The sequence below is a fragment of the Accipiter gentilis genome, unplaced genomic scaffold, assembly GCF_929443795.1.
Source record: "Accipiter gentilis unplaced genomic scaffold, bAccGen1.1, whole genome shotgun sequence".
Taxonomy (NCBI): domain Eukaryota; kingdom Metazoa; phylum Chordata; class Aves; order Accipitriformes; family Accipitridae; genus Astur; species Astur gentilis.
The window spans coordinates 632052-658742 of NW_026060952.1; the positions used below are offsets into that span (position 1 = coordinate 632052).

General features: G+C 58.2%; 1 protein-coding gene across 25 annotated transcripts in view; it reads left to right on the top strand.

The window, feature by feature from the left end:
- Positions 1–26691, top strand: part of LOC126037137 (electroneutral sodium bicarbonate exchanger 1-like) — a 630736-nt gene that overhangs the window by 331506 nt on the left and 272539 nt on the right. For 12 of the 25 annotated variants that reach the window (XM_049797401.1, XM_049797388.1, XM_049797386.1 and 9 more), the window contains 6 exons: positions 3927–4088; positions 4701–4952; positions 5770–5838; positions 6387–6560; positions 6660–6797; positions 7276–7376. In XM_049797401.1, the coding sequence (XP_049653358.1) occupies positions 3927–4088; positions 4701–4952; positions 5770–5838; positions 6387–6560; positions 6660–6797; positions 7276–7376 (896 nt within the window). Of the gene's footprint in view, positions 1–2585; positions 2748–3474; positions 3589–3926; positions 4089–4700; positions 4953–5769; positions 5839–6386; positions 6561–6659; positions 6798–7275; positions 7377–7897; positions 8003–8272; positions 8728–10772; positions 10851–11231; positions 12017–26691 lie in introns of those variants that run through there. The other 13 variants (XM_049797410.1, XM_049797394.1, XM_049797398.1 and 10 more) reach the window with 5 other exon arrangements.

Here is a 26691-nt window from a genome sequence, read left to right on the forward strand (position 1 = left end):
TTTCTCATGAGAACTTCTTCAAAAGTTACTTGTGAAGTTATGCCAAGGTCACACCGTCCCTGTCTTTCTCCTGATAACAGCGAGACCAGCTGTTGTTTTCCTCCCAATATCAGTAAAGCCAGCTATTTTCAGCCAAGGCCTAGTCTTGTTGCTCAAACTGACATTCTTTCACACAGAACTCTGCTCGCACAACTTTTCCACAGGCCCATGTCCTTTTTCAGCAAGCCACTTCCCAACAAAAGGTATTCCTAGAAAAAGTTTCCCGTTTATAAAGCAGGAGTTTGTTGGGGCTGAATTACAGTTCCTTTGTAACTGAATTGGGTCAATATTCCGAAAAAGGGGAATATGTTTATTTTTGAAACAGGTCAATACTTGCATGTGTTGTGCTGGCAAGGAGGAGGCTTCTTAAATGTAGAACTTGTTAAATTTAAAAGCACACCTCCACTCTCCATAGTATTGCTTCTATGTTAATTCAGGGTTAAGATATTCGTTCACTTCAGTTTCTGTGAATCTGTTAGGGCAGCGTGCTCTAAGGTGATGGGAGGGAGCAGGGGGAAGAAGGGGAGGAGGAAAAGCAAAATATCTGGAACCTGCTCTTCCATGACTCCTGCAAACTGTAATGTTATTTTTTTTTTCCCAAGCCTGAAAACTGTACTTGGCAGTGGGATTGTGGCTATCTTGTTAATATTCTTCCTTCCTTTCTTGTTTTGGCCTCTCCAGGAAGCGATTCGAGTAATCCTTGGAAATCTTGATGATTTACATGCATTTTCTACAGACCACTATCTTTCTGTGTACCCTTTCTTTCCTACTTGTAAAAGAAAAGGTCCAATGACTTGTATCTGTTGGGCATTGCTTAATTTGACATTCCTGCCTAGTAGTGCGCAGATCTTTAGCTGGAGTACGACTCCTCTGAGCTTCGCAGTTTTACATTAGCTGAAGATCCTCCTCAGTTGTTGCCTTCACCAGAGAACTGATGTATGTAAAAAGAATGTTTTGCAGTGTTTTCAGATGGCCACCCCTGCGTTCCAAATCTGATTTAGCCAGAGAAAACGAACGTGCATATATAAAGTCCCAGGAAGCCCACGTAATGCGATTGCAAGGAAAGCTAGTGCGTTGTTTCAAAAGGTTAATAAAATGTAAAGCGCTCCTTACAGGCGCAGCAGCGTTGGCCCTCTAGTAGAGAAGACCGCAGTAGTTTTCTTGTAAGGTACATTAGGATTAAGTATTGTAGTTGCTGTAGTGTAAAGGGTTACGGAGAAGTTACTCTCCTGAGGCTGTTGTTGCAGAGAAAAGTAAGTTAGTGGAAGGAGAAGCCTTTTCAGTCCTAAGGTGCGTCAGTTTGTGAATCGGATCAGGCCTTTCGGCATCATCTCCTCCCGTGATTCCGAGTGCCCAGGAGTAATGAACACCCGCGTGTTTCCGCCTCCAAGGCATCCCCTTCCAGTCTCAGCAGACTGCGTTATTGCCACCCCTGGTCCTAGCAGGCAAGAACGAGATCATCCTCTTTCTCTGTCAGAAGCTGGTAGGTATGAGAGCGACTTATTCCTGTTGCTGCCAGGAAGAGAAAGTAGCCCAGAGCATCGTCAGACAGGAGGCACCCAAACAAAGGAAGCCTCGTTGTTGGTTTGCTTCGCTAAAGCGCAGCCAGTTTTGCCTGCGTGCTTGAGGAGGGTTTGATTCACGAGCTTGTATTTCTGGAACTGGGAAGTCCATCCACCTGCTCAGGCAGCACCGGGCCCTGCGGAGAACTGCAAGCTCAGAGGCCTGGCGTGATGAGTTGTCCTGCAGTCTGTGTGTCGGGCTCCTCGCTGTAGCATACCTCTTAGTTAATCGCCAGCTGTGGGAGTCCTTGAAGCCAAACTCAAACGAACAATTTCATCCCTTAAAGGAACTGACTGTGTCATCTAGGCAAATCTTGGGCTTCATCTCTGGTCCTCAGGATGCAAATGGAGTAAAAGTATTCATGTTACCTGTTTCTTCCTGAGGTCAGAGGCACGTAAGAAGGCTGCTGCCTGGCGTCACCCATTCGTGCATGCATGAGCTCCTAGGTGTGCGAACTGCACCCCCAGGAAGGAACGTCTGTAACTGTGGCGTTTGTCATGTCAATTATCTTTTGTTCTCCCATTTTGAGGAGGACTGTGAAGTGAATGTAATGATGCTAGTCCTGTGAATCCTAGTCCTTTTCAGGTTTAAAAATAATTTTTAAAAGAATTACTTTTTAGTTAGGAAAGCCGATGAGGTTTTCTTCACAGGGTTGGGAGAGCCTGGCATGTTGTTTTTTGCGGGAAGATGTGAGGACTGAAGCCAGATGCAGTTAAGGAAACACAGTGCTATGAATGCAAGCAACTGATGGAAGAGTGTCACCTGGATGAGTGTTTCTTGTAATGTGTTACTAGCGTATGGTGTCTCCTCACATCTCATTTCTCCGCTGTGTAGTTCGATGTGTCACTTGTTCAGCTGCTGCTGCTCATTAAATATAAATCTCCATTGGCAGGAGCAGTTAAGATCCTCAAAACCCCCTAGCTATGCGAGGTTTCCCTGCCGCACGTGCACTGCCTTTGTGTCCTGACGCTCTGTTTCTCCAGAAATGTCAGTATTTGCGTGGGGAGTTTCAAGGACCTGCCTGTGGACGCGACGGCCCCTATACCCCTGATGTATTCTTCTGGTGCTGCATCCTCTTCTTCGCCACCTTTGCCCTGTCAAGCTTCTTGAAGAAGTTTAAAACCAGCCGCTACTTTCCAACCAGAGTAAGTAGAAGGAGGTGGCCAGTGTCCATCTCCGCACTCGTTTCCCAAAATGGCTTTCCTGGAGCACTAAGCAGTATTTGCCCTGCCTTGGTCAAGCTGGGAAACGTTGGCCTTGCAGGCCAAGCTCTCCAAGAGCTTGGATGTCCCACACTCATTTCCATGAGTGCAAAATCATCGTAGCGTTTCCCACCTGCCTCGTGACCTGCCCCAGATTGAAGATTTTGGGGGTTTGATTTTTTTTTATTTTTTTTCTTCTCCTCAGGTAGTAGGAAGCCAGGTTTCCCAAAGTTTTGGGGGTTGGGGTTTTCGGTTTGTTTTTTTCCCCTACCTTCTGCACATTATGTGCTCGAGTGGAAAGTAGATTCGAATGAGGAGCTTCCTTTTGAGGACTAAAGGATGCCTCAGTGCCTTGTTGCCATTGTAGCTGTGAATGTAGCTGTAGTGGCAGACATCTCTTTTCTTAATTTTAATATTATTATTATTATTTTTAGATTTTGACTTAAACCAACCCTTGTTGGCCTAGTTAAGCTTTTTTTTATTGTCTGACCCCAGATCTCACAGGGACAAACACAGCAGCAGTAGCTAAGCAAGGGATCAGGCTGCATGTGCTCAGAGGGGTGGTGGGATTTGGTTAAGCAGCCTTAATGTTGTGGATGTCTGCAACTCTTGCATCTCACCTTAGGGCCCTGTTTGCCATGCCCCTCTCACCTCTGGTTTCTCGCCCCAGGTACGGTCCACAGTGAGCGACTTTGCTGTTTTCCTCACCATCGTCATCATGGTGCTCCTTGACTTTGTGGTTGGGATCCCATCGCCGAAGCTCCACGTCCCCCATGTGTTCAAGGTAACGGGGTGTTTTGGCACGTGGGGGTGCCACAAGGTGATGCCGGGGCAGGGCAGGGCTGAGTCTGGAGGAGATGCTGGTGGTGTGACCATCTCCTCTTCCACCTCCAAGTGCCTTGCTTCCTCCTGGAAACGAGAAGATGGCCCCAAAACTAGATACCTACAGGGGAAGTATCTAGAGCTGCTTGCAAGGAGGAGACTGGCACTGCTGAAGCCCCCGGGAGAGGGGGACATGAAGCCAGGGCTGGGAGGTGCTCTGACGCAAGGAGGGAGGGGAAAATGAAAGCCAGTGGAGTGCCTGGGCTGGGAGACAATGCTGATGTGTGGGCTTTGTTGCAGCCTACCAGAGACGACCGCGGGTGGTTCATCAACCCCATAGGACCCAACCCTTGGTGGACGGTGTTGGCTGCGCTCGTCCCAGCTCTGCTCTGCACCATCTTGATATTCATGGACCAGCAGATCAGTGCCGTTACTGTGAACAGGAAGGAGCACAAGCTGAAGGTAAGGGCCTGCGAGAGATGACTCCAGCCCCTTCTGGGCTGCAGGTCTGGGGGGAAGCTCTTATTCCCGATGCTTTCTGAAGGCATTGGTTTGGGACAAGGTCAGGCTGCGTGGCAGGATGCTCTCCTGGATTAACGATGATGCAGGGAGCAAGTGACAGGGCAGTTCAGATGAGCAACCTTTTGGAGGAGCAAATTAATCTTGGAGCAATAGAGAACTGCGTTTTTGTTTTAAAATGGCAGCAGCAGCAGGTGTGGGGAATGAATTGTTTTGATGCGCTGCCAGGGATAACTCAGAGTCACACCTTCCTTGCAAGTGGTACAGTTTTCTTTGTGAGTGGAAAAAATGGTTTGGTGCTTTTGGGTTGTGGCTTGTTGTTTTTTGGAGAAGTATGTATCGCACAAGCTCTGCGTATCCCTTGTGTCTGAACTCCTGCCAGATTTTCATGCCAGGTGCTTGTGCAAAGCCTGCATACACCCTTGCTTGTTTCCATTTCTTGTTTTGAGTTCTGAAGAAGTTGACTTGTGCTCGAGCAGGGTTTGAGTCTGACTTGCGACGTTATCCTTGCTCTTGTGCTATGGGATGCTCTGTTTCTTGTTTTCCTGCCTGCAGAAAGGATGCGGGTACCACCTGGACCTTTTTGTGGTGGCCGTGATGCTCGGGGTGTGCTCTGTGATGGGGCTGCCCTGGTTTGTGGCTGCGACCGTCCTGTCCATCACCCACGTGAATAGCCTCAAAGTAGAGTCTGACTGCTCAGCTCCAGGAGAACAACCCAAGTTTCTGGGGATACGAGAGCAGAGAGTCACTGGCTTGCTGATCTTTGTGCTCATGGGCTGCTCTGTCTTCTTCACTTCCGTGTTAAAGGTGAGAGGAAAATGCAAACCACCCAACAACCGTGAGCTTGTTGGAGGTTACAGAAAAACAGTCCCCTCTCTGCAGGCCTGAGTAGTTAGTTGTGGAGCGGAGGAGGAGGAGGTGGTCCCAACCCTTGGGGCTTGACCAACGGTGGGAACCAGCCTCGGTTAGGTTTTGCAGCCCTTCAGGCCCCCGTTTGGTGTGCTCGAGGCGAGCAAGCAACGCAACTGCTTGAATTTTTGGGTGTCTTTCAGGCCCACCCATGTTTATGGGTTACAGTTGAGCATATTCAGACCAGCACATCTGCTCTGTTTCAAACAGGCAGCCCTTTAGTGGCTGCAATTTGCTCCCCAAATGCCGCGGAGCAGCCGTTCCCAGGAGCTAAACACACTGAGGTCATCCCTGTGGGCTTCCTTGCACGTTCCTCCCACAAAGTAATCTCGTCTCTAGGCTAAAAGGAGGCCTGTGGCCTTTGCCTGTTGCCCCAAGAATAGGCAGAAGTGTTTCTTCTACCGCCAGAGAATGCGGCATAGGGTAGCACGGGTGAAATCGCCTATTTTCCTCCAACCTTTCTGGAAAATAGGATTATTCTGAGGAGAGATAACTCCCAAGTTCAGCCTAAAGCAGAGCCTTAGCTCACTCGTGCGCACAAAATGGCAAAAAAATGGTTAATATCTGACCCATCTCTAAGCCTGAATGGAAGCTGGAAAGCTTCAAGCAATTTTAGGCAGTGCCTGTGGAAGAGGGTGGTAATACTGAAAATGCAATACAGAAAAAGAAACGATTGCATTCTTTCTTTTTTTTTTTCTTCCCCCCCCCCCCCCAGTTTATACCAATGCCTGTGCTTTATGGCGTCTTTCTCTACATGGGTGTGTCGTTGCTCAGAGGAATTCAGGTACGGACTCTTTTACAGCGTGCAGCATGTCGGCTCCCTGGTATTTTGTCTCTGTAGCAGCAGGGAAAAAAGCAGTGGCATGGGAAAAACTTCTCGCAGAGCAAGCAATGAAACTCTTTTGTGTAAGAAAGAGATTGGTGGAGGCACAGGAGGTAGATAGGGCTGGGAGGACCAGGCAAGTTCAGCGCTCTCTGTTGCAGGGTTTAGGGCAGGTCAGTGTTTGGTTACGTGAAAAGCGGGGGAATTTGGTGCAAAGGGAAGGCAGTTTCTACCATACCACTGGTGGAAATCCTCGCGGGGGGATTCAGTGGGCTGAGAAATGCTAATAATGGAATGGCATGGAATAGTTGCCGTTTGGTGGGCAGCTCTCAGGGGCAAGCCGGTTGCTAGATGGAGCAAAGGGAAAATGGGTGCTGCTCCCAGGAGGTATGTGGTGGGATCCAGGAGTTCTGACGGCAAGCGAGATGCTGCAAAGTGCCTCCACGTCTCGAGAGGACCAGAAACTTGCCGCAGTCCCAAGGTGGCAACCTTTCCCTTTTATTTCACAGTTCTTTGATCGCTTGAAGCTGTTTTGGATGCCAGCGAAACACCAGCCGGATTTCATCTACCTGCGGCACGTGCCCTTGCGAAAGGTGCATTTCTTCACGGCGATCCAGCTGACCTGCCTCGTCCTGCTCTGGACCATCAAGGTGTCCCGTGCCGCCATCATCTTTCCCATGATGGTAAGAGCTGCCGCCGCTCGGCAGCGGGGTGTTTGCAGCGTTGTTGTGAGAGGTGGCATCGTCTCTGAGCTCACCGCATCTTCCCTCTTATTCATGAAGGTTTTGGCTCTCGTATTTGTCCGGAAAGCGATGGATTTCTGCTTCTCAAAGCGAGAGCTCAGCTTTCTGGATGACCTTATGCCAGAAAGGAAGAAGAAGTTGGACGATGCCAGAAATGAAGCTGGAGAAGAAGAAGAGGTAAGGCTTGCTGTGTCCTCGGGGCTGGACATCTCCGTGTGTCTGTGAGATTGCCTGTTTCTCTTACAGCTTGTCTGGAAATGTTGGGGGAAGATCAGCACTCAATCGAAATAGATCCCAATAGCCTGTAACTTTTGTAACCTTTGTTTCCTCAAGTAGCAGTGAGCTGAACGCTTGAATACAGGTGTAATTTTTAAAACGAGTCGTTTTTCACAAAGGTCATTATCATTATGATGATTATTATTAGATGCTGCTGCGGCTGCTGCTGCTGGCAAGACTTGCTCATAATCATGTTTTGAACACACAGTCCCCCTGCCCCGAAATCTTTGGAGTGAACGGTTTCTCCCCTGCTGCACTAATACCTATAGCTGCCAAGGGGCAGAAGGGAAGGGCAGACTGCTAAGTTTGTGCTGGGCATTCAGCTTATCTCCACTTTGATCAAAGACAGAGAACGTGATTTGTCCCTTTTTTACATCAGGAGTCCAGGAGGGCCATGGAAGCTGCTGCTACTGCAAGTTCAGTTCAGCTGAACGTGGGGAAGACCAGTGACGTGGATATCCCAAAGCAAAGCAGTGACGGGTAAAGCCCCACCAAGCGCCAGGACCCCCGGCAAGATTAGCTTGATGGTGTTTGGCAGAGTTTTCTCCACTTGCCTCTTTGTGGGGCATCCCACAGAAACCAGCAGGCAGCTTGGTGGGAAAATCGAATTCGGGGGCAGGGCTGCAGGAAGTGATTGCAAGGCTCTGACCGCAAGCAGAGTGGCTGCAGCACTCGCGTTTCACCCCCAAACCTTGCCTCATCAGTGCTTTTACGGTAGCTGGAGATCCTCATACTTAACACATGAGGAGTTGCAGGCGTGATCTGTACCAGCAGTGGCTTAGGAACCCGGACCGGGGCTAAGCCCCAGCAAGAGCCTTTGCACAGAGCTGTTGCTCTGCAGCTCCCCGGCTTGCCTCCCAAAACTCCTCATCCAGCAAAACCTCCCACGCTTATGCAGAGCTTTGATTCTCGGGGCTCCGCTGTTCCTCTTGCTGATGCTAATGCCCTTGGTGGCATCAGTTCCCATAATCACAGATTGCTATGTAAAATATTTATTGCAGGACTGATCCTTCTGAGATTGTTATCCTGGATGAAATGTCACAAACGACCATATGGAAGGCTCTCACTTTGAAGACAGAAACCCTTTGAATCCAGGGAGGAAAAAGGTAAAGGATTGCATGTGATCGTGACCGTGCTCCTCAGCAAGCGACGGCGCACACCTACGCTTTTCCCACGCTTTGGCCGGCAAGGCTGAGCAAACGGCCTGTCCCTGGGAACAGGCAGGGAGGACCGTGGCATGCAAACCAGCTCCTCTCTGCTGGGGTGGTCCCCCAAACAGGGCTGAATCAGCAGCAGCTGGCAGGTCTTCCACTGATGATGCTCTCCCTCTTTTTCTCTTCCCTTCGCCTTTCCCCACTCCCGCTTTTCACGTTTAGGAATCTTGACTTTGAAGGAGAGGAGTGAGAGCGTGACTCGGGGATGTGCCAACGCAGACAGAGGGAGAAAGCGCTTTGTTTCAGTTGGAGGATTCCCATTAAAGCCATGCAGATGTTTTCAGTTATCCTTGGTGTGCTTCAGGCATTCAGTATCTCTAGACCAGCGAGCTGAGGTGAACGTCACAGTCAAGGGGAGTTTGGTGGTGTTCAGTCTGTGTGCGTACGTGCGTGTGGGGGTGTGGGTTTGTAGTGGTAGAGGGACTGCTACTGCTTTATCATTCAGTGCTCTTCTTTTAATACCTAATTCCTCCTCTTTTTTTTTCTCTTTTTTTCAAATGTAAACTGGGAATGTCCAAAATAATTTTCTGTTATATTTGATGCATTCTCCACTTTCTTCTTGATCACAACCGGGTTTTTGGTCTGGTTTGGGGTCCTGGCTTTAATTCACTCTTATGTCTCTTACTGGTACGGGAGGGATGCCCTCTGTGGCAGGGCAGCATAGAGAGCGTCCAAGCAGTTGGCCTAAGGTGAAAGAAAAGCATTTGCTCCCTGCGCTCCAGTTTTACCTCTCTTGGTTGGTTTGGTTTGGGGTTTGTTTTTTTTGCTTTGGCTCTGCCATCAGCCTGGGAGCTGCAAAATGCAGAACTGCCACCTTCTTGTCCCCTGGCTGTAAACTGCATCTAAGGGAGCACTTCAGGTATTTGATTTTGCATACACCGTATGGTCACAGGAGCGGCCAGATGAGACCTGGGGCTCTGTGTCCCTGGGCTGTTCCCTCTGTTGTTTCTCCACTTTCCTTCTGTATTGGATCTGGCTGAGTTGGAGTTCCTTTACCCCACAGCAGCCCTCGTAGTGCTGTGCTCTGTACTGGTAGCTAGAAAGCTGTTGATAACACAGCAGTGTTTTGGCCATGGCAGACAGCCAGAGCACACCCAGACACCCAGACATCCAGGCGTCTTCCACATGGAGGCCACTTCCCACCTCGGCTGGCCAACGCAACACGCTGCCTACCTTCTTCAAGGACGTCAGCAGTTTGATGCTGACGAAGCCCATCTTGTTCTTCTGGACATGCTTCAGGAGGAAAGCATCCTTGGCCAGGTTCTTGTCAGAAAGGTGGAATTCCACCCTGGACACAACCCTCCTGGCCAGCTGCCGGTCAGGGACGGGGTAGCTGTAGTCCAAGAGATCAGCCCCCAGAACATCGCTCGCATTGCAGAAGCTCCCGGAAAAGCAGGGACACGGGTGTGACTTGGTGGCCTTTGGGATGTGCAGCACTGCCCGGTCCCAGCCACAGCGGTGCAGATGGCAGAGTCTTGAGGAGCGGGGTGGCTCAGCTGCGCTCTGAAATGAAATGGAGTTTTATGCTTTTAGAAGCGCGCTTGCCTTCATGCCCCCAGCATCGGTCCCTGCCACAAGTTACGCAGCACATGGCATTGCACAATCTTGCAGCCAGAGGTGCCTCACGAACAGAGCGCAATCTCTTTGGTTACCAGGATACAGGCCAGGAGAGATCTTTGGCCTCCGGTTCACGGCAGTTGTCCCGACTCCCCCAGGCCACACACTGTTCACACAGCGGGAGCGAGAGGCCTGTGTCCTTGGTACCCTTGGGGTGTCCTTGCTAGCGCCGAATCCTCCAAGCACGAGGAGGGGATGTACTAACCCCATCCCTGGGATCCCGTAGAGCGCAAACAGCCCCAGCGCCCCGACACCGGACGTTGGGCAGAATCCAGTCCTTTTCTGGGAGCACGCGGCAGCGGGTACTGTCTCCTCCGGGGTGTCACGCACCCAGGGAAAGGGCCACCCCCTCCCAGGGGGATCCAGAGCTGCTGCTTTTCCCAGCAGGAGACTGAAAGACCTGACAGCACTACTGGAGCGAGGGCTGGGGGAAAGCGTGCCACCGAGCAACACTGCATGACCTTCCTTCGTGCCCTCGAGGTCCTTTTTCCTATTTCTGCCTCGCTCCGGTCAACGCAGCGAACAGAAGCGTGGGCAACAGTCACAAACGCATTTGCCATCTGGCGCAAGGAGGCTGTGGCTGCAGCTTGGTGCCCACTCGGCTCGGCTGAATCAACTTGTTCTTCTTCCCCCACCGGAAAAATACTGTTGAAAGCCAAGAGCATTTGCACCCGCAGACCCCGAGAGCCGCCTGTAGGCCCTGGGGCCACCCCAGCCTCCCTTAACTCTTTCCCTCCCCAGGAGGAGCTGGGGAGGCTCTTGGGGGTGGGGCGGAACACAGGGAGCCCCCGCATTCCTTCCGGGGAGACGCCAAAGAGTCCTTGGCAGCTAACAGCCAGAAGGGACCATGGCATGGCCACCAACACAGCTCCCACTGCCTGGGCCCTGGGGCCCCCCAGCGCTCCAGCTTTTCCAGCCATTCGTGCTCCCCAAAACCTTCTACCCTTGAGGTAGGGACCGACCCCAACCCCTGCAGCCCAGGGATGCTCTTGGAGGACAAGAGCAGAGGTGACCGCCGGCCATCGCTCCTGTCTCATTCTCTCAGGCTCAGCCAACCTATGCCGCCTGCCCGCACGGGAGCAGCCCTTCCCTGCAGCCCGGGCCCCCCAGGCACCACCAGCAGGTATGGCACCCCAGTCTGCTCTGGCCCCTTCGCCATCCCCATCACACCCGTTCCCCCGGCACTTTTCGCATGGGGGTTCAGCAAGCCCCGGTGAGCATCCTTGCCCTCGCCCGGGCGGCGCGTGCCCAGTAAAGCCCATCTGCAGAGAATTCCCCAAATATTTGGGGCCACCTCTCCCCTTTCACCTCCTAGATGCCAGTCTCCTCCCCGATTTGCAACCCTGTCCCACCGGCACAGCGGCTCACCCCGTGGGGATCACCCCGGCCACAAGCTCCCCACGCCCCTGGCCCAGAGCTGGGGGATGTCGGCCATCGGGGCCGGCTCGGCGGGTGCCCCTGGACAGTTCCCCCGGCCCAGCACAGCTCCCCCTCACCCACACAGGTCTGCAGAGGGCTCCATGTGGCTGCCTCTTCGACCCCCGGGTCTTCCGCATCCAGTGGACAACCACCGACCTGCCTCCACCGACCTGCCTCCACCGGCCACCGCCACGCTTGGCCAAGGCGCCGCTTCTCTGCCGGGTGCTGCCCTGTGGGGTCCCGGGGGCTGCGGGGCCCCCCAGGGCCAACCATGATACCTCACACCCTACAAAAACCAGAGGAGTGGGGTGGCCCCAGACACTCTGGAGCTGCCAGTGTCCATCCCTGGCTACCAGCACATCAAGGGGCAGCTGGCACAGATCAACATCGCCAGCACGGCCACCCCTGTGGGGGCACCCCCGGGCAGCGATGTCCACACCAGCCCCTGCGCTGCCGCCAACAACGAAGCCCTTGGGGACACTGCAGGCGACCTTGCAGTGTCCGAGGAGATGCTCCTGGAAGAGGCCCTAAGGCTCTTCGGTTGCGCCCTGGATAGAGTGGGGGTCAGCCAGGATGCTCCCAGCAGAGGTTCCGTGCCCGAGGATGCTGCTGGCACCAGCACAGACACCCCCGACCACGACTTCAGCTCGCTCTCGCTGCCTGAGGAGATGCTCACCCCCGACTACTGCATCCCCAAGCTCAGCGACGCCATGCTGAGCCTCAAACTAGTCAACGGCGGCGGGATGGAGCCCCAGGAGCCGTGGCAGGGTGCGGGGATGGACCTGCCACCGTCCCCACCTGCCACGGCCGGCAAGCGGAGGAAGAGGCAGGCGCAGAGCTCCTTGCCAATGGCACCCAGCAAGCGCAGGGCTCTGGCAGCCAACGTGAGGGTGTGTGTGTGGGGGGGGGATTAGAAAGGGGTGAGAGGGATGGAGATGGGGGCAGTGGGGGGGGTGGGAGAGGAGGGGTGAGGTATATGGCAGGGGGGGTGGGCGGGGGTGGCTAGGGAGGGGTTAGACCAGCTTGGATGGGACCTTTTCTCTTGTCTTTTTAATTAAAAGCTCCTTCTCCAGAACTGCTCGGTGCCTGTGTGGGACGGGGAGGCAGCACAGGGGACACCAAGAAACAGCCTCCAAGAGGTGCAAAAGCCCCACTGAGCCCCAAATCCGAGCCAGCAAGCCACGAGGGGAACCCAGCCACCCCCAGGGCCCAGTCTCCACCAGCGGGGCAGGCGATGGTGGGGGGGTGGGAACGGGAACAACTTCCCTGTCCCCTTCCCCAGGGGAAGCAGCCCTTTGGTGGGGAAGCCAGGACAGACAGGTCCCTGCAGGACTCACGGACACGGCCCCACGCAGAAAGCAGCACAGAGCCCCTGCGACAACAACAGACCTTGGGGGCCGGGGGGGACACGGGCACACACGACAACAAGGGCTGCAAGGCCTTCGTCTTGAACACCACCAGCGTCCCCTCCAGCGGGGACAGGGCTCGGTGCACAGCCCTTCAAAGCCTCAAGACCATCACGGCCTTCCTCGGGTCCCACTGACCTCAGCCCCCAAGAGCCCAGCTTTGCCTCACTGACACAGCAACATAACCCCAAATCACCCCAAGAATGGCGAGGGAGGGAGCTGCAGGCCAGGCAGGGACCCTCCTCCGCTTGTCTGGCTGTGCCTTGGGCAGCCGCAAGACCAGGAAGTGGGGAGAAAAAATCAGAAGGGAAAAAAAAAATAAAAAATCACTGCACCGGCCAGAAAGTCCCTGAAAACTTCATCCCTCTTCATTGCCCATTTCCCATGCGAGCTCCACAACCTGGGAGCAACGCAGCCAATAGAACCTTCGAGAAGCAGACTCACAGCCTGCTGCAGCTGGCCCTGCTCGAGCAGCCGAGGTGGGCTGGATGATCTCTAGAGGTCTCTTTCAGCATCCATTCTGTGCTGCTGTGACTCTGTCTCTGTCGTGGTTGAACCCCAGCCAGCAACTAAGCACCACCCAGCCGCTCACTCACTCCCCCCCCACCCAGTGGGATGGGGGAGAAAATCCGGAAAAAGAAGTAAAACTCGTGGGTTGAGATAAGCACGGTTTAATAGAACAGAAAGGAAGAAACTAATAATGATAATACTAATAAAATGACAACAGCAATAATAAAAGGATCGGAATGTACAAATGATGCGCAGTGCAATCGCTCACCACCCACCATTCACACCCAGCTAGTCCCCGAGCAGCGATTTCCCCCCCCCACTCCCCAGTTCCTATACTAGATGGGATGTCGCATGGTATGGAATACCCTGTTGGCCAGTTTGGGTCAGGTGCCCTGGCTGTGTTCTGTGCCAACTCCAGCTTTCTCGCTGGCTGGGCATGAGAAGCTGAAAAATCCTTGACTTTAGTCTAAACACTCCTCGGCAACAACTGCAAACATCAGCGTTATCAAGGTTCTTTGCATACTGAACTCAAAACATAGCACTGTACCAGCTACTAGGAAGACAGTTAACTCTATCCAAGCTGAAACCAGGACACTTTTAACCACTTAACATTCCGTGAGAAATACTGCAAGAGCTCAAGAAGAAAGAGCAGAAAGACAGGAGACAGGTGAAAGCCTAGAGCGCCAGCTAGAGGGAATGAAAGACCCTCTTCCTTCTCTGAAGCTTCAGCAAGGCTTCCTTCACCTGCTTGTTCCTCCGACTGTCAATGACGGGGTTCAAACTGGGGCTGACGAGACTGTAGAAAAGGGAAAGAACTTTCTCCCTCCCAGAGGAGTTACCGCTCCCGGGCCCCGCGTACACGAAGATGGCGTTTCCATAAAAGACACCCACCACGGTCGGGTGGGAGCCACAGGTGGAGGTGGTTTCGTGCCATCCTGGCACAGAGCGGATGCGCAGATCGGTGGCCAGGCTGTCCAGGGAGCAAATCGGGATTAGGGCTAAAGGGAAGAGGAAGAAGCACACACAAACAGCAAAGATCAGGACTTTATTGGCAGGAGCGGCAGGGCAGGCCAGCTTTGAGACAGCAAGAATTTCACAGGAGAAGTGGACAACCTCGCAGGGGCCACAGAAAGGCAGGTGTAAAGCCAGAGAGGCTTGCAGTGTACCAAATACAAACACCAAAGCCCACAAAACCGTGGCAAGGGTGAGGCGCAGCCTCCAGATCACGATGAGGGCATAGCACAGGGGACGGCAGGTTGCCACATAGCGAACGTGAGACATGATGGCCAGCAGCACGCACGCCGTAAGTGCAAAGATTAAATAAAGATGGCTCTGTGCCCCACACCCAGCAAAGGAGGGGGTTCTGCCTTGTCCAAGGAGGCTCCTTAGCATACGGGGGACATTGCTGGAGGCGTAGCAGATGTCCGCGATGGAGAGGTGGCAGAGGAAGAAGTACATGGGGAGGCAGTAGTCCAGGCAGATAAGCAGAAAGACAAGTGCGTTTCCCATCAGAGTGGCAGAGCACAGAGGGCAGAGAAAAGGCCAAAGAGGCAGCGCTGCAGGGCTGGGGTGCTGCAGAACCCCAGGAGGACGAATTCTGTGACCGTCGTTTCATTCTGCACGCTGTGCTGGAGGTGAGGCAGCACAAACTGCGACCACGGAGATCTGGAAGCGAAGGAGCAAGGAAAAGGAAAGAAAAAGGAGAGTTTTCCTAAGAATGTTGCGCAGGAGGAACCGCTGCACCGGCTCACCAGCGCCTGGTTCTGCTTCCCCAGCATGAATGACACGTCTGTCCAGGGCACCTCCCCCAGCACCCAAAACAGACTGCACCCCTGCACAGCGCAGCCCACCCTGCCTGCACCCCCCCATCACTCCAAACCACGCTACACCCGCACAGGCTGCACAAACCTGAACGGCACCACCCAGCTGATCACTGCGCCCACCCCACGGCTGGACCTCCCAGACAAGTGGCCCCCAGCCCCTCACTGACCATCCCTGACCCGTCACTGACCCCATCCCTGACCCCCTCATCGACCCCATCCCTGACCCCCTCATCGACCCCATCCCTGACCCATCACCAGACCCCTCTCCCCCTCCCCTTTCCCCCTTCCTTCCTTCCTTCCTTCCTTCCTTCTTCCCCCGCTCCCCCGTTCCCGTCCCCTTCCCGCCCGTACCCACCTGCCGGCCCCGCCGCCGCTGCCGTCCGCCTTGCTCCCCGCTGCTGGGCCGAGCTCGCCGCAACGGCCCGACCCGCAGCCTCCCGCTGCCCACCGGCCTCTCGCCTCACCTCCCGCCCGTCCCCACGCACCGACCCCTCTGTGCCCACGCCACCTCGCTCCCGGCCCCACCACCCCGGGCGTAGCGCGTCCCCCAGCACCCCGGCCCGGGCCCCCGCGCCCGCTCAGACGACCCAGCAGGCCCGGGCTGAGCCCAGCGGGGGCGTAGGCCCCGGGGAGGGGGGGAGGGGGGACTCCCCCCCTCCCTCGTGCCAGCGAACGGCCGATGGAACCCTGCCGCCTGCCGCGGCAGCCGTAACCAGGGCAACCCAGCAGACCCCAACGGTGGCAGATCGCTGTGGCTGAGCGCACAGGAAGGCCTCTGGTGTCCCGGTGTGCCCACCTGCCTTCGAGCGAGGGGAGCCCGGCGGGCCTTGTCCTGCGCCTCCTGAGGACGAGGGAAGAGCCTCGGCGTGCCTGAGGGGCTGGGGGCTGCTCCCCGGCTCGGCCTGGCCATAGGTGGGGGTGGCACCAGGCCCTGGGAGGGAAGGGACAGAGGACAGAGGGGTGTCTGCGACAAGGGGGATGCCCCCATACAGACAAACCCCAGCCCCATAGCGGGAGGAGGAGGAAGAGGGAGCCAGTCCCGTCCCCCCAGGGCGAGGAGGGGTCCATATGCTCCGGGGCAGCCAGAGGGCTTCTGGGGAGGGGGGATCAGGGGGCTTAGGGGAGTGACATTGGGGTACTTTGCGACACCCTGTGGCAGCCAGCCCTGCTCCCGCAGTGTCTGGGAGGACAGTGTTGGGACAGGATGGGAGCGAGGAGCCCCTGAGCACAGCCACCTCTGCCCCCACCACCCCTGGGGTGGCAGGGGGTCCTCCTCACCCCTTTCCTCCCTCCCTCCTGCAGGATGGCGGAGAGACCCCCTGGCCACGTTAGGCAGGCCTGGGTGGAGAAGGCTGGAGCTGCCCCGGCTCCCAGATCCAGGCCAAAGCCCCATGAGATGTCCGAGGTCCAGCTGCTGCGGGCAGGTGAGTGTGCGGGTGCTGTGGAGCAGGGGGCTCCCCAGCCTGCCCTGCCTTGTCCTGGGCCAGGCTCACATCCCCCAGCCAGGCTGGCATCAGAGCTCCCACAGCGCAGTGGCCGGGAAGGGAGCTCTGTTCTGGCGTTCTGGGACAGGGACTCTCCCTGTGCCCTGGTGCCAGCGCATCCCTTACCAGACCACAGCAGGGCCCCCTCCCTGTGCTGCCCTCCAGCATCACACCCTCTCTCCTGGGGCACACAGGGGACACCGGTGTCCCAGCCTTGAGCAAGGGCTTGTGGCATCCCTGGGAGCTGGGCAGAGGGCTCGGGTTTTCCCTGCTGCTTGCCCCCCAGCCCTTCCTGCTCTCTCTTGGCCAGATCTGTGCTGCTCTGCCTTGGCTTTGCCCAGGGAGGAAGACAATACCCTGGACATCATTCGAGCCTTCCTCAGGAGCAGACCAAAGGTATCCGTGGCCACTTCTATGAGGCTGTGCCCGTGTCTCCCAGCCTGTCTTTCGGCCCCTGTCCCGTGCTCAGGAGGTGCTGGGGGCTGTGCTGGGCCCCCCACCTGGCTGTCTCTCCCCCCTGACACTGTCTGTCTGTCTGTCTCCTCCCTGGCTGGCAGCAAGAGGCCCAGAAGCTGAGGTTTCTGGCCTCCATCTGCACCATCTGCAGCACCACCAGCGTGGACTCCACTGCGTGGGACATGCTTTACTTCTGCCAGCCGGAGGTGGTGGAGACCATCGAGGTGAGGGGACGGCCAGTCAGGCTGAGGCAGGGGCAGGGGCAGCAGGCAGCGACACAGCCCCGGGGGCAGATGAGAGCTTGGCCAGGCAGGGGGGTTGCGGATGAGCACTGCTCCAGGTCTCCATCCTTGGAGATGCTCCAAAGCCACCTGGGCGGCCTGGCTGGATGTTTGCAGGTCCCTTGGCCAGCCTGTGGCTCTGTGACGGGCACAGCCCTTCCAGCCATGGGGCTTGGGACCAGTGGGTGCTGGGTGGGGAGGGGGTGCCAGGATGGGGGCACCTGGGCTCTGCCAGCCCCACAGGCTCTTGCTGGGCGAAGGAAACTGCCCCATCCTGAGCTGTCCCACGCTGCTGTGCTCCCCAGGTGCTGCTGCAAGAGGAGCCCGCTGGCCCCCAGGGCATTATGGTGCAGCAGCAAGCCATGCTGGCCATCATCTCCATGAGGTACCTGCCCCAGCCCCCAGCTTGGTGGCCCCGATGGCACCGGTCCCAGGTGGGGGGCATCCCCAGTCCTGGGTCTGAGAGGGAGGCAGAGAACAGGGCAGGGGGTGCCACAGGGTTTTCCCCGCAAAGGCAAGTGCCAGTGTCATGGAGGGTTGAGGGGTCCCCCATGGCATGGGGCTCAGCTCAGGTCTCTAAGCCCAGGGTCTGCCTCCTCCTCTGTCCCCGCAGCAGAGCGGGGCTGCTTCTGCAGGAGAAGAAGAACAGCCTCCTGTATGCCTGCTTCTGCAACATCTTCCACCTGCCTCCTCAGGAGGACACTCAGGGCCCTGATGCTTCACTCTGCTCCAAGGTGTGCCAGGGGGTGAACCATGGGGAGTTCCCTGGCTGTGAGGCCCCTTCCTGGGCACCGCAGGGCCATGGCCGTCCCCTGCCAGGCTTCCAGGGCTGCCCCCAAGACTCTGTCCCCCTCACAGACCCTGGCCACGATGGACAGCATGCTGCAGGTGCTGGTACACAGTGCCGGCACCCTTGGCATCGTGGAGCTGCAGAACATCTTGGAGGTCTGACCTTGGCACAGGGTCCCCATGGGCAGTGACCCCTGGCTTGAGTGGTGCCCACCCCCAGCACCTGGTGCAAGGAGGGGGGCAGGGAATGTCTCTCCTTACCAGCCATGCCCCCCACCCACCCCCCTGCCTCCTGGCTCCCGCCAGAGCCCCTTCTCCTGCCCCAGCCCACGCCACCTCTGCAGCCTTGCCCGCTGCCCGTCCTCCCCAACACTGCCTCCCAGATGGACCTACCTGTCTGGCAAGGGGAGCCCAGCCCTGGGGCTTTCCCCCTCCAGCTTCACCATGGGCCATATCCCAGAGCCCCCACCACAGGTCCCCAGTGAGGTGGTCACCCCAAAGCCTTGGAGTCCTTGGGTGGGAGGCAGAGGGATGTTTTTTGGTGGGGAGTGAGTGAATGGAAGGCAGCAGAGGCAGCAGCAGAAGCGGGATGCAGTGACCTGCCTGCCCGCAGCAGGTTGCTGTGAGGGGCAAGAAGGACACATGCCCCATCCCAGGCACTGCCCCAGAGCAAGCCTGGCTGTGCCATGCTGTGCCATGCCACCTCCCTGGCACACCAGCAGCTTTTCTCCTCCCAGCTGCTGCTGCCCTTCACCGATTCCCAGCTGGCAGAGGTGCAGGAGAGGGCCATGGCACGGATCGCCAGGCTGGTGAACTTCATCACCACCTACTCCCTGCCGCAGGTACCGAGCTCCTGGTCTGGGCAGCCCCAGTGCCCTGTCCCTGTGCCCCTGAGCCCCGGCACCTCCCAGGGAAGCTGGGCACCCAGCCAGCAGGTCGGGAGCAGGGGTCTTTGCCCTGCCCCTGTCCTGTCGATGCTCTCTCCCAGGGCAGGGCAGGGCAGGGCAGGGCTGCCCCGGGCACAGGCAGGAACCTGGGTCCGGCAGCCCTGCCCTGCTCTTGGCTGCTGCCTAGCTGCTCTGGGAGCAGCTGGGGCTCCCGTTGTGCTCACACTGCCTCTCTTCCCCCAGGTCTGCCCCTGCTTTGCCCAAGCCACAGTCCGCAGGCATCAGTGCTCCAAGACACATCAGTTTGTAATGCTGGGGAAGCTGGTGGGGCACCTCACCCTCTGTTGCACCTGCAAGGACAAGGGGATGCGTCCTGAGGCTGCAGAAGCTCTCTATCACCTGCACACGTTTGTCCTGCAGCAGAGAAGTAAGACAAGCTGTGTCGGGCTGGATCCCCCAGGCATGGGCAGTCAGGGGCCACTCTCCTTGACGAGAGAAAGCCTTATCCAACCTGCCTGTCTGCCTGCAGTCTGAAAAGTCATTTTGCCTTGCCCCCGCTCACAATAGCCCTGGACCCTCCCTGGGTATCTGCTCCCTGGACCTGTCTGGTGCCCTTTTTCTTTGCCAGCAACTTTTCTGCCCAGTGCTCTCAGACTGCACTTCCACTTCTGCACCCTCTCTCTAAGCACCCCGTTTTTGCTCCCCCCAGGCAGGTGGCCCTGGCTGCATGGCACAGAGCAGCTGCAGCTCCAGGAGGACTGGCAAGCAATGAAGCCCTGGCAGCTTTTGAAAATCAGCCACACCCGCAAAATCTTCTTGGTAAGAAGTGCCTTTGGCTCAGTGTGAATGAAGGGACACCCGATGCGTGGGGATGACAGGGGCTCACGCTGTTCCTGAGCAGGGGCTAGGCAAAGGCCCTCAGGGAGCTTCAGTCCCCTGCGGGACCCTGATGCCCACCATCAGTCTCCTCCCCAGCGCAGCCTGGCTCCGTGCCCCGCTCTCACTGCACAGTCAAGATGCTCTGGGTGATGCTCTGGGTGAGGCAACAAATCTCCCCTCCTCTCCTTCATCCTGCAGATGTTCACAAAATACCTCCAGTCCTCCGACCAGGCAGACATCATCCTCATGGCTATCAAGAGCTTGAGACACCCAAGCGCCTACAGCATCAGGCTGGCTGCCCACATGGTGGATGTCCTTGTGGCGGACCGTGCCTTCCAGCCGGGGCAGGTGAATAGCCCATGGGTGGCACAGCTGATGCTCCAGCCCACTGGGGGACTGTTCCTCCCCTGGCTCTGTGCCTGGCTAGCACTGACGCCATCTCGAGCTGGCATACCGCACTAGGAACGGAAGCAGCTCCCAGTAGGAGCTGGGGAAATGGCCGCGCTCACCATGCTGACATCCCCACTCCCACCCGTGTCTCCCCTCCAGGTGCTGAACGTCGTGTGGGCCATCTACAGAAGCCGGCCCTCCGTCAGGGCGGTGGTAGCCCGCAAAAGCCTGGACAGGGCCCTGGTGGTGCTTGTGCGCAAACACCCCAGGGAGTTGGTGGCCAGCCTGCTGCAGTGCTCCCCGACGTGCACCCGGTAAGGGGACCACCAGCCTTTGGGGGCTCCTCTCACACTAGGAGAGGGGCCCCAAGACCCTCCCGAGGGATTTCAGCCCGGCCATCCTCTGGGGTGTCCCTGCTGACAGAGCCCCGTGTCCCTGCAGTGTCGCCAGGGCCATGTGGAGGGCGATGATGTCTGACCTCCGGGCTGCGGACAAGGTGCTGAGAGAGCTGCTCAGCTTGCTGGTGAACCAGTCACTGCGCAAGACCTCCACCTCCACCAAGGACAACCCGCGCATCCTCTCCCTGGCTGTGAGTTGCTGGACGAAGCCTTGCTGACCTCCGGGGCTGATCTCAGCTGTCCGGGGCCCCTGCTCCCCTTCCCTGCCCACCCCAAGGCTTGACCTCCCCAGGGATGAGGGGACATCTCAGCGTCCGGGTGTCTTCTGCAGGCAACCAGGGCGATAAGCGAGATCCTCCTGCAGTCTGTCTGCCTCTGGCAGGTGGAGGCAATTTTCCCCCAGCTTTTCCTGGCGCTGCTTTTCCAAGCGTCATTCACCACGGAGCTGACGCTGCAGGAAGTGCACATCTTCTGGACGGAGCACCGACAGGATCAGCTCACTCCCATCAGGTGCTCCATCCCTTTCCTCTCATCCCTGCCAACCACCCGGAGCCAAGCCAGGGTGGGAGCTAAGCATTTCTCCTTGTGCAGGTCTGCGGTGCAGTCCCTGAAAGTGCTGCTCTGCAGCATGGGCTTTGAGAGCCAGGTACTGGCCATCGAGGCGCAGGGTGGCTGGGACACCCTGCTCAGCTCCCAGACCCACCTCATGGGAGTGCGCATTATCGCCAGGTGAGAGCCCCTTCTCCCTGCTCCTTGGGGACAGGGTACCCCATGCCACCCCCTCCCTTGGGGCTGATGGCAGTGGGGTCCCCATTACTTGGAGAAAGTGGTACAGACTGGCGATGTCCAGGCTGGTGCAAACCCCCAAAAGATGTGCCTGCCTGGCTCAGGCCTGACAGTGCCTCCTTCCCCGTCAGGGAGATGATGAAGATGCCAAGGCGCCTGCGCTCCGCCATCTTCTGCCATCTGGTAGAGCTCCTCCGGACAGAGGACCCCACCTGGCAGATGGTCGCTATGGTCTTCTTCATTGAGGTGAGCCTGATGGCACCACTCCAAGCTCCCCCCGATGCTCGGTTCTCCCATGCCCACCACTGTGGGGAAAGCTGGGGCAGTGGGTGGGCTCTGGTTGGTACCATGGAGGAGCAGATGAGCAAGCAATGTGCTGTGGTGTGGGGCACGGGGACTCTCTGCAATCCCTGCTGCCTCTCTCTGTCTGGGCTTGGTCTTGCCCTGCGTCCTTGTCCTGAGCTGATGGTTGGAGCCAGCACCACACCTCAGCAGCTCCCACTGCCTGTGTTTCAGATGCTGGACTTTACCAACATCAGTGAAGAGCTGGTCCGTGCCCTGGAAATCTTCCCCATTTATCTGCAGAGCCAGTGCCTGGGGATGCCCAGCCTGGTGCTCAGGGCCATCCTCAGGCTCACCGAGAGGCCTGACACAGTGAGTAGGAGGCAGCCGGGACAGCAGCCCAGGGTGGAACAGTGGGTAACGTGGCAGCTCAGGCTTTCCTGGGCATTGTGGGCTGTGCTGGCTGCTGCCAGCTCTCCTGCCTCCCCGGCCCTCTGCCCCATGGCTGTGCCATGCCAAGGAGAGAAGCAGCAGTGCTGACGGGAACGGGCTCCCACTGCCAGCACGTCCCAGCAGGGATGCTGGCGGCAGAGCAACCGGCCTGAGCGTGGGGTCTGCAGGGCCTGGCCGTGAGGTGTTGAGCCCCAGCGTGAAACACAGCAGCCATGGCAGGGGCTGCTGGCAGCTTGGGCAGCTTTCCAGGCAGCGCCAGTCACCCACCAGCCTATCCAGGGGGGTCTGGTGGAGAAGGGGGCAGCCGAAGGGCTGGCAAGGAGCCAGTGCTGTCTGTCCTCCCCCTCTGTGCCCTGCTCTTCCCATGGGCATGCTGGTGAGCCCTGTCTGCCGGGACCTTGCCCTCGTAACCTGCACTGCCTGCAGAGAACCCAGTGGGGAGGCCGGTGTTCGTGGAGAGGGTTTTCACCCCTGTGATCGGTGGCTCCTTTACAAAAAGGAGGTGGCATGTCTCACACAGGAAAGGAAAGCCCTTATCCTGCTGCCGTACGTTATGGACCAGCTGCTGGATGATGACAGTGATGCCAGCGCCGCGGCCCTGCCCGTGCTTGGCAACATGCTCTGGCTGCTGGAGGGGAAGAGACTCAGCCTCACTGCCCTGGCACTGGCTGGAAAGCTCCTGCTGCTTTTCAACAATGTAAGGCTGGGGGAGAGCCCCATGTCCCCCTTCCTGGGCACCTCCATTCACGCCTCCCACTGCAGCCCCTGTGCTCTGCAGGGGGATGCTTTGCCCTGCAGTCCCCAGACCCCATTGCTGCCCTTGGTGGCTCCGTGCTGTGTCACAAACCCCCCACCAAGGACTCACTCCGGCTCGGCCTCCCTGCCGCAGCGGGGGACAGTGGTGGCAGGATGGCAGCAGGCGTGCTGAGCCCCACCAATGCACACCCTGCTCTGGCAGCATCCTCCAGCCTTCTGCAGGGCCTCCCTCTCTGGCCCTCAGCCCCGGAGACCCCAGTCTCCCTGGGCAGACCATCTGCATGCCGCAGCTCGCTGCCTTTTGCAGCAGGGCTGCCTGCAGCCATTTTGGGGATGTCTGTCTCCATGTCAGCCCCTTGCTTGCCATGGGCTTGTGGCTGAGGTCCTCCTCCCCTCTTCCCCCAGGAGCTGGACACGGTGCGGGAGCTCTCCATCCATCTCTTCCAAATTGCAATGGGGCTCGTGGTGGGTGCTGAAAAGAAGAAGATGAAGAAGGTGGTGTGGGACAGCCTGCTGCCGCTGCTCTTTCACCTGCATGACCAGGACGAGAATGTGGCCAAGGTGGGATTCCCAACCTGACTGGTCCTTTGGGGAGGGCAATGCTGACACTGCACTGTGAGGTCTAGCTTGTTGAGTCCCTAGGAACAGGCAGAGCCCCCCTCCCTGCCCACTGCTGCCTTTTTCCTCCTGCTGCCTGGTGGATGGGCAGGTGGGTCCCTTTCCCACCCAGCTCCCTCCACACAGCCCCTGGCATGGGTCCCTGCAGCCCCAGAGACTGGACTACGGCTCCGCAGCAGCCTGGGGCCACCACAGCTGAAACGCTGAAGCCCCGACAGGCTTCCAGCCAGAGAGGGTGGCTGCCCTCCTCTTCCCCTGGGGTGCTGAACCTGCTGGCAGCATCAGTCCCCAGCTGGTGCGTCTTCCCTGCATGGGCCAGGACAGGCTCTGAGCCCCACCAGGAGGGAGGACACAGGGTCCTGTGCCCCCCATGGTGGTGGTAGCATCTGTGCTGCTCACCAGGCCTCCCAGGAAGCCCTCCGCAGCGCTGGCCAGTTCCTGAAGTGGAGGCAGCTGGTGCGACTGGCCGAGACGGCGCAGGCATGGAGGATCTGCGAGTGCTTGGTAAGCATAGCCCGAACACCCCTGGGATCTGCCCTGGGTAAGCCCTGCCCGTGCCCAGCAGAGGGGACCAAGGGCAGTGTCCCCACAGCTGCATGCACCCTCCTGGAACAGGCTCTGCTCCAGGCTGTCCTCACCTCCGGGGTCCCAAAGGGGACCCCGCCACCAGGATGGCACCCTAGCATTGCCTGGGAGCCCTCTGCTCCCTCCGAACCCCAATGCGGAGAGCGGAGAGCTGGGAATGTCCTGCTGGGGAGAAGAAGGGTGGTCCTTGGTGGAGGGATGGCCCAACGGGGGGGCCATCTCTGTGCCAACTCTGCACCCTTCTCTCCAGCTGGCCAGGAAGAGGAGCAGGGCCACGTACTACCTGTGGAAGAGCCAGACCTACCTGCGGAGCCCGCAGGAGTCCCTGCGGCTGGAGGCTGTCAGGTTCATCGGTGAGCCCCTAGCCCCAGGGTCCCTTTCTCTCCCAGGGTCCCTGTGTCCCAGTGCAGGACCTGTGGGGCACCCCTTCACTCTCTCCCACTCCTGCCTGCACAGGCTCATCCATCCCCTCCCCGATGCTGCACCCTGGGGTCAGCCCTCCCCAGGGAACTGTGTGGCCAGACAGGCTGGCTGGTGGGTCCCTGATGGCCAGTGGGTCCCTGGCATGCTGTGTCCCCCCAGGACTCCTTGGACGGGATGTGGATGAGCACGAGAACGAGCACAAGTACATCAGAGAGAGTGAGTGAGGGCAGCGGGGAGGAGGAAGGACCTTGGCATGGAGCTCCCCCCCCAGCCTGGGCAAGGGGGGCTCTGCTCCCAGCACATCTGTGGGAAGAGGGGTGTTTCGGGAGGGGCGTATTCCTAACCAGCAGCTTCCAGCTGAGCCATCTGCCCCCTGGTTCCCTCCTGGCCCTGGGAATCGTGAGGTGCGATGTGCCCTGCCTGGAAGGGATATGGGGCTGTCACCTCACCTCTGCTGCTTTGTCCCCACAGTCCTTCAAGGCCCAAGCAAAGACACCAGCCCCTTGGTCTCCTCCCTGGCAACTCAGACACTCCTCATCCTGGGACGAGGAAGGCTGAAGTCGAGGTTTAACCTACCACGGCTGAGTTTACAGATGACGAGGGCACGGATGAGGTCACACTCAGTCCCCAGCGAGGACTCTGCTCAGGCAGAGACAACGCTGGAGCCCCAGCCCTAGGATGCTCTGCAGGCTGGGGTATCTCCTCTTCCTGAGGTCTAACAGGAAAGGAGACACCTCAGCTGGAGGAGGACCCGGCAGCCTCCGGAGAGTGGCAGGACAGCCACTCTTTCCAGTGGTCTAGGACAACGCCTGTCCACGCGCTTCATCTTTGCCACAAAGCACCAGCTGCTCTGCTGGGCTGTTGAAACAGAGGGAAGGAGAAGGCCACGCCAAAGCTGAAGCCAAAGTTGAAACTGAAGCCTTCCCTCCCCTCTGCGGGGCCACGCCGGGGCGAATCCCTTTTTCTGCCTCCCACCGTCCAAGGATCCTGTGCTGCTTTGGGCTGACGTGGCCGAGCTCGGGAGCTACAAAGCCACCAATGCTCTGACTCCAGCAGCATCCTCCCCTCCACGTCCCCAGCAGGAAGGGCAGCTCTGCCTCCTGCCCGCACCGCAAGCTGCGCAGCCACTCCTGCCTGGGGATGTCAGAAGTCACAAGAGCCAGCAGGCCCGGGGGAGTTGTGGTAGCAGAGGGCCCTGCTTGCCACAGCACTTTGCCATCTCCTTCTCCAGGTTCGGGCACCAGGATGTCATCACGGGTCTGGACAGCCTGAGCCGGGAGTGCTGTGTGACGGCAGGGGGCCGGGACGGTACCGTGCGGCTCTGGAAGATCCCGGAGGAGTCGCAGCTTGTGTTTTACGGGCACCAGTAGGTCTGGGGCGGGAGAGGGGGCTGCAGGCAGGGGGGTCAGGCTGGGGCAGCGGTGTGCAGGTGCCAAGCATCACTAGGAGCCTGCCGGCACTGTGGGGATGCTGATGCCCCGGTGAGCCCTTGTCTCCTAAATAGGATCCCAAAGCATGCTCATAACTGATGGCAGTTGCCCCTTCTCTTCACAGGGGCTCCATCGATTGTATCCAGCTCATCAGTGAGGAGCACATGGTGTCAGGCGCCGATGACGGGTGAGCACAGGGCCGGGGTGGTGCCTGGGGTGCGCAGGCGGTGCCCCCCTCGGCCCCCTCGCCCCTTCCCTCCCTGGCAGGTCCCTAGCCCTGTGGGGGCTAACGAAAAAGAAGCCGCTGGCACTGGCCCGGCAGGCACATGGCATGCAGGATGCCCAGGGCCTGCAGCAGCCATACTGGATCTCAGCAGTGGCCGCCCTGCGCAACAGGGACCTCCTGGCTACAGGTGTGTGGCAGCTGCTTTGGAGTGGGGGTGTGGAGAGGGGGGCGTCCTGCTCCCTTACCTGGGTGGGAGTGCATGGCAGTCTTCTCTCTCTGCCCCAGGCTCCCACAGCGCCAGCGTGAAGCTCTGGAAGTGCGGTGAGGGATTTCGGAAGCTGGAGCCCCTCTGGGACATCCCGTTGGTATGGATGGGGAGGTGGGGGATTGGAGCTGGGCTTGGGGCATCTCTGGGCAGGGGCTCCCCTCCCTGGGCGGCAGGAGGAGGCTGCCAGAGCCCCTCACCCTGCCCTGTCCCCTCCAGGTGGGTTTTGTTAACAGCCTCAAGTTCTCTGCAGCCGGTGACTTCCTGGTGGCTGGCCTTGGACAGCAGCACCGGTACTGTCCCCCCTCCCTGGTGCTGCCCAGGGGCACAGCCCCCCCCTGCTCCTCCAAGGGCTCGGCGGAGGGTAGCCCCCATCTCTCTCATCTGCAGGCTTGGCCGGTGGTGGAGAGTCAAAGAG